The 11,530-nt window shown below is 37.9% G+C and overlaps 1 protein-coding gene across 1 annotated transcript; it reads right to left on the bottom strand.

Annotated features, from left to right (window-relative positions):
* Nucleotides 1-181: 181 nt before the first annotated feature.
* On the bottom strand, nt 182-10,457 carry pomca (proopiomelanocortin a). Its single transcript, XM_041782246.1, has 5 exons — nt 10,408-10,457; nt 8,840-8,955; nt 2,933-3,170; nt 1,571-1,692; nt 182-863 (listed from the first exon to the last, which is right to left on the bottom strand). The coding sequence occupies exons 4-5, from the start codon at nt 1,685-1,687 to the stop codon at nt 348-350; spliced, it is 633 nt and encodes a 210-aa protein (XP_041638180.1). The 5' UTR covers nt 1,688-1,692; nt 2,933-3,170; nt 8,840-8,955; nt 10,408-10,457; the 3' UTR covers nt 182-347.
* Nucleotides 10,458-11,530: the final 1,073 nt, after the last annotated feature.

The following is an 11,530-nucleotide window of genomic DNA, read 5'->3' as shown; positions in this document are numbered from 1 at the left end:
CTTCTGGCCTGGAAACACCCCTGGATCCTGTAGGAGGAGCAGGAAAATGCAGCTGAGGAGAGACTTTCTTAGAGGATGGACATGCTAAAACCTAGAAAAGTAAATATTTGCTGTATTTTTTCAGGCTTTAATGAGGAAGACTTAAAGATGAAGAACAGACAAACATTATTTTGCTTGCAAATCTCTCTTTATGTTTCATGTCATTAAAATATTTACACAAATCAATAAATATGAAAACTCTCTCTCTGTTTCAGTCATTCATGGTCACAGTCGGCCGTTTCAGAGCGTCTGATTGGTCACTTCCTCCCTCCTGGCGGTGTAAACAGTCTTCCTCGTCTCTACTTCCTCTACTCCGTGTCTTTGTTGATGACCGTCTTGAAGAGCGTCAGCAGCGGTCTCTGGCTGCGTTCCTCCCAGCTCTTCATGAAGCCGCCGTAGCGTTTGCTGGCGGGCGGGCCGCTCCAGCGGAAGTGTTTCATCTTGTAGGTGCCGTCCTTCTTCTCCATCAGGTCCTTGTCTTCCTCCTCCATCACTTCCTGGAGCTTATTCTCCTCTTCTTCCTCCGCCGCCGCTGCCAACAGCTCGCTAACCAGGTCCCTCCTCTTCATCTCTTCAGGGAAAACCTCGGCCGACTCCTCCTCCACGCCGTTAGACGTGTACACTTTGACCGGGCGGCGTTTCCGGCCCACTGGCTTCCCCCAGCGGAAATGCTCCATGGAATACGAGCGTTTGGTCTGAGGGGACGAGGAGGCGGGGACCATGGAGGAGGAAGGGTCCGATGGAGGGGGAGGCTGGAGGTGGGCCGGGCCAGGGACTACGGGGGTCTCAGCGGTGAGGTCAGAGCGGCACAGCTGGATGCACTCCTGCAGGAAACCAGGAGACCAGGTGAGCAACAATGCTTACTGTAAAACCGTTTACTGTTTCCTCTGATGCACCTGTTTTTAAAATAGATGTGCAAAATGTGCAGATACACTCCTAAGTTGTGCAAACACATTGGCAACATTTCTGTATGTCCTTTTTTTTTTTTTTTTTTTTAATGATTGTGGTATCACAAAGATTAGAAATTCACGATAATCTGTCATGTATTAAATCAACAAGAAAAGGACTTTCTAAATTGCAACATTTGTAAAAGTGGGTAGAACTGGATAGAAGTTAAGGAAATTGTCCAAAAACCATCTGCAATGTAGACAGTGTGCTAAAATTTCCCTGAAATGTTTGATTATTAAAAACATTAAAAGGCCAAATCAACCAATAAGAGTGAAGAAAAGACAACCATGGCAACCACTCAGGTCAGCATTATTTTCCGCGCTGTGTGGATGATGGATGAGGTCAACAACGACCTTCAGATACGCTCTCTAACATTCCACTATTGTTGGCAATGGCACCATGGAAGTGCGCTGTGCCTGAGCACAGGATGGCGCACTCACATTGGTCAGTCAAACTGGACTTTGTCGTCGAGGCAGCACGGACATTTCTAAAATCTTGATATGTTTCCAGCTGCACTTGTCGTCCAAACGTTGCCAATGTTTGTGGTAATTTTAAGTTTTACTGGTATTGTTGGGTCCGTTACCATCATGCTGCTCTCGTTGTTGAGCTCCTGACAGCTCGGATGCTCCCAGCACTGACTGGCAGCTCCGCTAGCTCCGCCCACAACCACCATGGCCACCAACAGCCACACCGGACACATTTTCCCTGTTGACCAATCAGAGAAGACGACAAAATGTGTGAAAAGCATTAAGAGGTATGTTAACCCTTAGATAGTATAAAAAAATACTTACACTGAGGCTGTTAGTGACCAAAAATGAACTCCACACATAAATAACAATTAAAATACTGTTCAGAGAAAAATTCCACTTGCATTGATTTTAAAAATCAAGATCAGGGGAGCAGGTGGCCTAGTGGTTAAAGGCGCTCCCCATGTACGCGGCGGCCTGGGTTCGAATCCGGCCCGAGGCCCTTTACCACACGTCTCTCCCCGACTCTTGACCCTGTTTCCGATTCTATCCACTGTCCTTTTCTATCTAATGAAGGCACAAAAGCCCAAAAATAAAACTTAAAAAAAAACAAAAAAAAACAAATCAAGATCAGAACTGACCATAAATTTAAAATGTTGAATATTCTTTGGGAATTTAAAAACCAGATGAGAAAAGAGTCTTGGCTGGTCAGTCCAACAACCGGGGATAAAAAAATTAGGCAATGTTTGGGTGTTTGTAATATAAAAACAAAAAAAATGTACATGCAAATTAGACTTCCTTAAAGGGGATCATCACAGCTTTGAATAAGTCAATAATAATCAACAAATTAAATTTTTATGCATTATTGTTTTTTTTTTTATTTAAGATTTGTATAAATTGGTGGAAACTTCATGTTTCCCTTCATGTCAAATTTGATAAAATGGTTGTCGAAAGGAAAAACTGAAAATTTAAGCAGACTCCAGAATAAAAGCCTAACATCATAAAGGCATGTTTGTGTTTTTTCTGTGATGGTTGGAGGATCAAAAGTTGTGGTTTTAATGGTTTTTAATGGGACATTTTTGGTCCCTAACAGCCTGAGTGGGTACAAAAATTCTACAGATAATTTCTTATTGACCCATTACAGGTTCTGATAGTAAAATTCTAATAGTCTATTAAAAAAAAAAGAAGCTGAAATATATGCTGTTAGCATTAATACAATCAAAATAATGAATTAAAAAAAAGACCAAAAATGGCCTCAAAATGCTCAAAGGGTTAAAAAAAAGAAAAGTCCAACCTCAGTCCAGTGTAAAGTATTTAAAACAGGCATCTTTGGTATTAACATTTCTTAGTTTTTAGTCTGTTTTCTACCTTAAAACAGTGATGGGCAAATTTCCAGAAGACATTTAAATCAGTAAAAGATTATTCTAAAATATAAATTTGAATCTCTATATTTTGATATAAATGCTGAAGTTTCTCACCGTCTTCTTCTTCTTCTCTGGTCGCTGTCGTTTCCTGTTGATCAGCCTCTGATGGAGGTTTCTGTTGTTTCTCTCCCCGTCTGTCGCTCCCACCGTCTGACTGACTTTTATACTCTCAGTCAAGGACACACACTCTCACTATAACACACACTCTGGCAATAACACACACACCTGAAAATGGACCGCCAATGACATGTCATCCTCCCAAACACACAGCCAGACGCTCTTTCTCTGGAACCTGTGGACCAAAAATTAGCTTTTTGAAGGAAGATTTAACTTTATTTATTACACCAGACTTTAAAGTTTACTGGGAGGAAGCTTTTCTAATTATTGATGAGATTTTAGGGAAGAAATGTTCTTTCTCAGCTGTCACAGACGGACAGAATAGGGCAATAAAGTGATTATATTCTCCAGAAAGAAAAAATGAAGACAGAGCTGTTGCAGTTGAAACAAAACATTGGAAACATCAGGAAAGACAATTAAATCTTTTCCAAATGTTGCCAAGATTTTGTGAAATTTAGACTTTCTCACTGTTTTGGTTAAAATGTTGTCCATTGCAGACAAAATCACACAAATTCCACATAAAATTTTAGCAACTTCTATGAAATTGGGTGAAAAGTGGTTGCAACTGCAGTTCCACCCACTTAGCCAAAAGTTTTAATGCAGTTGGGTCAATTCTCTCTCCAACTTTTGCTGAACTATGTTGGCCAAATGTTGCCAATGGGTTTGTACTACTGAGGATTTTCTTTTGTTTCTCTCAGTTAAAATATCATCAAGTGTTGACAATGTCTTTGTGCAATAAAGGTAGTGCTCTTTGGTTTTGTTGTCCAAGTGTTGCCTAAAATAATCAATACCTGGATGTAACCACAGCAACAAAATAGACATTTTAGGTGGTCAGGATGGGGCAATTTATTGATTTTTGTTTTGAAGAATGATAAACTCTTTGAAGTTTTGATTTGCACAAAAATCAGCAAAATTTGTACCATTGCACAACGTGATTGGAGTAATAGAGGAGCAAGGTTCCCAGTTCTATCCACTTTCCAAAAAAAAGTTGTCAATATTTTAGTGCAATAGAGACCATGCTTTCTCTGTTTTTTGTTTAGAATTGTTGGAATGTTGCCAATATTTTAGTGCAATAGAGACCATGCTTTCTCTGTCTTTTGTTTAAAACTGTTGGAATGTTGCCAATATTTTAGTGCAATAGAGACCATGCTTTCTCTGTCTTTTGTCTAAAATTGTTGGAATGTTGCCAATATTTTAGTGCAATAGAGACCATGCTTTCTCTGTCTTTTGTTTAAAATTGTTAAGAATTATTGGAATGTTGCCAATATTTTAGTGCAATAGAGACCATGCTTTCTCTGTTTTTTGTTTAGAATTGTTGGAATGTTGCCAATATTTTAGTGAAATAGAGACCATGCTTTCTCTGTCTTTTGTTTAAAATTGTTGTAATGTTGCCAGTATTTTAGTGAAATAGAGACCATGCTTTCTCTGTCTTTTGTTTAAAATTGTTGGAATGTTGCCAATATTTTAGTGCAATAGAGACCATGCTTTCTCTGTCTTTTGTTTAAAACTGTTGGAATGTTGCCAATATTTTAGTGCAATAGAGACCATGCTTTCTCTGTCTTTTGTCTAAAATTGTTAAGAATTGTTGGAATGTTGCCAGTATTTTAGTGAAATAGAGACCATGCTTTCTCTGTCTTTTGTTTAAAATTGTTGGAATGTTGCCAATATTTTAGTGCAATAGAGACCATGCTTTCTCTGTCTTTTGTTTAAAATTGTTGGAATGTTGCCAATATTTTAGTGCAATAGAGACCATGCTTTCTCTGTCTTTTGTTTAAAATTGTTGGAATGTTGCCAATATTTTAGTGAAATAGAGACCATGCTTTCTCTGTCTTTAGTTGTCTTTTGTTGTGTGTAGCTTGTCCGTCTTTTGTCGTGTTTAGCTTTTCCATCTTTAGTTTTAAAAAGTCTTAATGTTGTTTTTTGCAGCGACTTTGGGGACGTCAGACAGCGTTTGGACTGAAAACCATTGGGATTAATCCTGCCACTGATCTTTCAAAGACTAACCTTGAAAACGTCCTGTAAATCAAAGAAATGAGGCGTTTGAATCACGCCATATAAATGTCATTGCTGCAGCCGTGTGTTAAATGTCAGCCTGCTGATTGGTCGGATTAACACCGAGCCAACATGCCGTCATCAGATCAGGACTGGATTCAGAGCAGCCAGGTGAGGTGTCAGGTGACAGACACAGACACCTGCTGCAGCGTCACGTCTTTGTGTGCAATCATCAGAGGATTAATCTCATTCAACGGTCAAAGATGAGCGATATTCCACACACCTGGATGGTCCACGCTTCCTCAGGTGTCATTATGAAATGAGTGACAGTAACACTTCCTCTAATATCAGTCTGCTTTCTCTGAAATGATCCAGCCTTTATAAGAGACAGGCCTCAGTATGAGCCAGACATTTCAATCTTTTCAAAATAAAACAAAAAACAGCAAAGATTTAAAAAAAAACCAAACAAACAGGAAATTTACACCTGAAAGGACATTTAAGTGGGGACTAAATCAGGATAGGCCCAAATTACAAAAAGATAGAAATATCAAAGTGAGGTTATTTAATTTTTTATTTTTATTTTTTTATTTAAAAGGATGATGTAAAAACGTATTATGATGAGTAACCTTTTACTGAATTACTTTGTCATGATTTCAACTTATCTAATAAAACTTGACTTAATATTTTTGAACTTTAATGTCATATTTCTGACCTTTTATCTCATACCTTTGATCTTGTCCTTTGATCTTGATCTTGTTTGTTAGACCTTTTAACTCAAATTGTGACCTTTTATCTTGTTTGTTTGACCTTTTATCTCATGTGTTTGACCTTTTATCTCAAATGTTTGACATCTATCTCATATTTGTGACCTTTTATCTCAAATTTTTGATGTTTTATCTCACACTATGGCCTTTTATCTAATAATTTTAAACTTTAACCTCATAAGTTGACCTTTGATCTCATATGTTTGACCTTTTATCTCATATTTATGACCTTTTAACTCACATGTTTGACCTTTATCTCATATTTGTGAACTTTTATCTCATATTTGTGACCTTTTATCTCATGTTTGACCTTTTATCTCGTATTTGTGACCTTTTAACTCATATGATTGACCTTTATCTCGTATTTGTGACCTTTTATCTCATATGGTTGACCTTTTATCTCATATTTGTGACCTTTTAACTCATATTTGTGACCTTTTATCTCATTTTTTGACATTTTAGCTCATATGTGTGACCTTTTGTCTCATATTTGTGACCTTTTATCTCATGGTTGACCTTTTATCTCATATTTGTGACCTTTTAACTCATATGTTTGACCTTTTATCTTGTATTTGTGACCTTTTATCTCGTATTTGTGACCTTTTATCTCATTTTTTGACCTTTTAGCTCATATGTGTGACCTTTTGTCTCATGTTTGACCTTTTATCTGATATTTGTGACCTTTTATCTCATGTTTGACCTTTTATCTCATATTTGTGACCTTTTATCTCATATTTGTGACCTTTTATCTCATATGTTTGACCTTTTATCTCATGTTTTTGATGTTTTATCTCATATTATTGACCTTTATCTAATCTTTTAAACTCTTGTCTCATATGTTTGACCTTTTATCTCATATTTGTGACCTTTTTCCTCATATGTTTGACCTTTTTTCTCATATTTGTGACCTTTTTCCTCATATGTTTGACCTTTTTTCTCATATTTGTGACCTTTTATCTCATACGTTTGACCTCTTATTTCACATTTTTGACCTTTTATCTCATATTTTTGACCTTTTTTCTCATATTTGTGACCTTTTATCTCATACGTTTGACCTCTTATTTCACATTTTTGACCTTTTATCTCATATTTATGACCTTTTTCCTCATATGTTTGACCTTTTATCTCATATTTTAAACCTTTTATCTCATATTTGTGACCTTTTTTCTCATTTCTCTGACCTTCTTTCTTATATTTGTGACCTTTTAGCTCTTATGTGTGACCTTTTGTCTCATATGTTTGACATCTATCTCATATTTGTGACCTTTTATCTCATATGTTTGACCTTTTATCTCATATTTTTGATTTTTTATCTCATATTATTGACCTTTATCTAATCTTTTAAACTCTTGTCTCATATGTTTGACCTTTTTCTCATATTTGTGACCTTTTATCTCATATGTTTGACCTTTTTTTCTCATATTTGTGACCTTTTTTCTCATATGTTTGACCTTTTATCTCATATTTGTGACCTTTTATCTCATATGTTTGACCTTTTTTTCTCATATTTGTGACCTTTTTTCTCATATGTTTGACCTTTTATCTCATATTTGTGACCTTTTTCTCATATGTTTGACCTTTTTTCTCATATTTGTGACCTTTTATCTCATACGTTTGACCTCTTATCTCATATTTTTGACCTTTTATCTCATATTTGTGACCTTTTAGCTCATATTTTTGATGTTTTATCTCACACTTTGACCTTTTATCTAATAATTTTAAACTTTTATCTCATGTTTAACCCTTGATCTCATATGTTTGACTTTTTATCTTAAATTTTCCACATCTCAATTCCTCATTTTGATTGTATCTCATCATTTTTGACCTTTTATTCATATTTATAACATTGTATCCCTTAATTTCCATTTTTTATGAAACTTTTTATCTTGTAAATTAAAGTTAGACTTTATAATATAATGTGTAAAATAAATCTCTGATTAGTATGAGCTTCTGTCGGCCTGCAGTTAAACTTGTTTCAGTCTCATCCTATTTATGGTGTTTGGCTGCTTTTTCTGCTCATGTTTAATCCACAGATGATTTCCTCTAAAGTTAAAGAGAATAGTCTTTATGAATGAAGCCATTAACAATAATGTTCTATGACATGTGTGGTTAAAGGTACCAGGATGAAGACCAACTTTTCCCTTTACTCAAACACACATTTTAAAAACGCCTATTTATTTCATAAAGGTTTATTGTTGGTGTTTTTAAAGACTGACTTTAAGTGCTTCCTCTGGATTTTGCATCACCACAGACTTTATACATGTTTGTGAGAGTGCGTAATAGCTTGAATGGAGGGTTCAAGGCTGCATGTGCTGTCTAATGGGTTTATATTTACCCGCTCGCCCCCACACACCGTTCACTTTGGTCCATTAGAAAAGTAGAAAAAAGGAGGAGGAGAGAGCTTTAAGAGGAATGACTTCACTGGGACATGAATCATGGACGCTCCCATTCTTCAGCAATAACAAATAAACAGAGTGGGACTGAATGAGCAGCTCTGTATGAGAGAATACTTTATAGACGTATGCATGCTGGTGTCAGAGAATAGGGGGATTTTAGAAGAAACGAGGATATTTGAGGCCATTGAGTTTTGGAAAAAAAAGAAGTTTCCAAAAATTTTTGACATTTGATGACCAATACTGGAAATGTGTGAGGTTTTGTAATGGCTTAAAGCTGCAAATTAACTCCTAGAATGTAGAAATTGTACAAAAACGTTGGCAACTTTTGGGGAAGTAGAAAGAGAGTGGAATTATGACTTAATAAATTCTAGATTATTCTATCTCAAATGTAGATGTTATTTTCTCATAATTTCTAATTTTAATTTTTATAGTTGATTGGTTAGGTGTATTTTATTGTTTTTTTTTTTTTCAGAGATTAAATAAAAAATAGAAAGGCTGTAAATCAGACAAACTAAACAAGGCGGTATTTCTCCATGAATACAGTTGAATTATTCTGTTACAGTCATGTTCATAGATATTTTTAGGTTCATAATGCTCTGTAAAATCATCATTCCATCCTCTGCCACTGATGATGTCATCGTTTCATCCTTTAAAGCTTCCAGAACATTCCATCCTACCAAGTATTAACTCACCTCTGTTTACCTTAACGGCATGGCAAGGCAGAGATCACTCCACCAATCAGAACACTGTTGCTGGGTGGAGCTGACTGAACTGACCAATCAACTTCCTTCTATGTTCTGTGTCCTGGCTTCGCACCGTTACCCAGAGGAGAGAGACAGGAGAAGACGAGATAAAAACAAATGCTCGGTTTTAAATTCATTACTGTGTTTCTATGAAACGTCGCAGGGGTATTTAACGGGAAAAGTCGGAGAAGTTTTGTAGCAGTTTATAGCGGGAGGCGGGTAAGCTAGCCAGTTAACGGTTTTGTATATTAGCCTAGTTAGCTGTTAGCCGTGATGTTACTGCAGTGGGCTACATGGTTGTATCTGCCTTGAGAATTAAAAGTTTGGGTACCAAATAGCGTTGTTTTTATGAAAACAAAAATATATGTTCAAACAAGTGGAGATAGCGGTGGGTTAAAGGTTGTATGTACGGGAAATCTGTAGAGTGATTACCCACAGCATTGTTAAAGTACATCTGTGCGACTCTACACCAACTACTTCTTACAAATTGTGCAAACAAATAGAACTTACAATGCAATCTATGTGACCCAGAAACAACAGAATTTAGGGAGAAATTCAGCAAGGATGCAAGAAGAAGCAGAATGCTGTAAATAAGCCGAATTAGACATGAACATGAATATAAGTGACGAAATAGATAAATGATTAAACAAACTAGAAAGTAGTTTTTATAAGCCATTTAATGTGAAACAAATCTGATAGAACTGGTGGATTTATGATTAAAAAGTCTGAATTTTCTGATCAAAGTCAGAAATCTGAGATCAAAGGCAGACTTTTGAGATCAAAGGCGGAATTCTGAGCTCAAGATCAAAATTCTGAGATCAAAGAATTTTGAGGCCCTGTCCACACGGAGACGAATTCAGGAGTATACGCAAACGTTTTTTGTCATATTGGCCTTTTAATTCACACGGAAACGGCATTGTGGGTGACTGTTAACCACAGACTGTAGAAAGAACTGGATGAACCCCGTGTGACGTCAGTCGTCTGCTTATAATAGGCGGACTCAAACGGCTCTTGAAGCCAATCTGTGGAGGCTTCCATATTGAAATCGCGGTCTCACCCTACCTTTGGATCAACCTAATGGCCCGCCCACTAAGCATGACTTCCTGTCAGCCTGCTAGCTAGCATTCTGGTTGATAGAAACGGAGCCTCTGCCTGCCGAGCTATCTGTCGAACAAATGAGACGCACCAATCAGCTTTCATCCTAAATATAATCCAAACGATCGTGGTACAAAAAATTCACCCCCGTACAGTGGGAGCACAATAAGACACTAGCTGAGACATGTTTGGTGTTTTGAACCAGGCTGTAAACCAGTTTAATTCTAATGTCAAAACCGGCTGTTTAACGTGTCCAGGCGGGACTTCCGGTGTTCCTGCAGCCAACCTCAAGTGGACACTCAAGGTATAGCATTTTTTTGCACTTCCGCATTGGCTTCATTTTTCAGGACCAGGTTGCCGCTTGCTGTAAACGACACTTTCTGAAAACGGGTCCCAGAGTGCACAAATTTATAAACGCTTACCGTTTCGTCTCCCTGTGGACGCTCCTCAATGCAATGTGCAATAGTGGGCGGTGACCAACGAGCGTTTGACATCGCCCACTGTCGAGCGTTGGGCAACGCCCACTTTCAAATGGTCATCCAATCAGACGGTTGGTCTACGTCATTACATCATCATCACCTTTGACCAACATCATCACGTCTGCTTCTGCTTCTGTCTGTGCTCTGCGTTCATTTCGTCCGTATTTCTGCACGTTTCCATAAAGTTACGGATACGGGCCAAACGGAGCAGTACCACTGGAAACCATGGGGGCAGTGTTACTCTCACTACCTGATACGTAGCTCTAGTGCGACACAAAGAAGAAATAACAATGCCAGAACTTTTTGAGGAAAAGTTGTGTGAGTTGGTTAGAAATGCTGCCTCCGTTTTTGTCTTTTATGCAAGAGGTACATTATCAATACCTCCTCCACAGTCGCCATGTTTGTTTTTGAGTTTGTTGTTGTCATAAATTTTTGACTCTGGCAGATGTATTGGTTGGCATCCATGCCACCGTAAAGGAGGCATGGAAGTATGTGAGCAGTGACGGTAACATCGTTTGAATGAGACGTATACATTTTTGTATGTAAAGGGAGTATAAATGGGCCTTAAGGCAGCGTTGAATGGGCGATACCCAACGTTGAGCATCGCCCACATTGGGCTCCGCCCCCCATTGCACACTGCATTGAGGGGCTTCTCTGTGGACGGCCAACTGCATCTTTCTTGAAACGATTACGTCACACATAGCGCAGCTCTCTTACGACGCCTGCGCGGGTCCGACCAAAAAAACAATAGCTGATTACGGGGGTTGTGTTTGTGCTGTTTGGCTTTTACAGCAAAATCTGATGCTCCTTTACCACCACCGTGAAACGCACACACTAGCTTTATGTTCTTAAATCCAACGCGGAGAACAACCAGAAGGGCAACTAGAAGAAAGTTTGTGTCAGTTTTCTGTGATCTTCTCTCTTTTGGTGCATTTCCATGGCAGCAGTGCAGCGCCACGTACAGGCTTGGCATGTGCACTACAGCATTTCAGTGGTTTCAGTGGTTCTGTGCTTATGCGGATATTTCCTGAAACGATCTCTTCTTTACGGAAGACTTTTTCAAAAC

Source organism: Cheilinus undulatus, linkage group 24, assembly GCF_018320785.1.
Source record: "Cheilinus undulatus linkage group 24, ASM1832078v1, whole genome shotgun sequence".
Lineage (NCBI taxonomy): Eukaryota > Metazoa > Chordata > Actinopteri > Labriformes > Labridae > Cheilinus > Cheilinus undulatus.
Note: the sequence above shows the minus strand (reverse complement) of the source record. Positions and strands in the feature narration are given on the sequence as shown.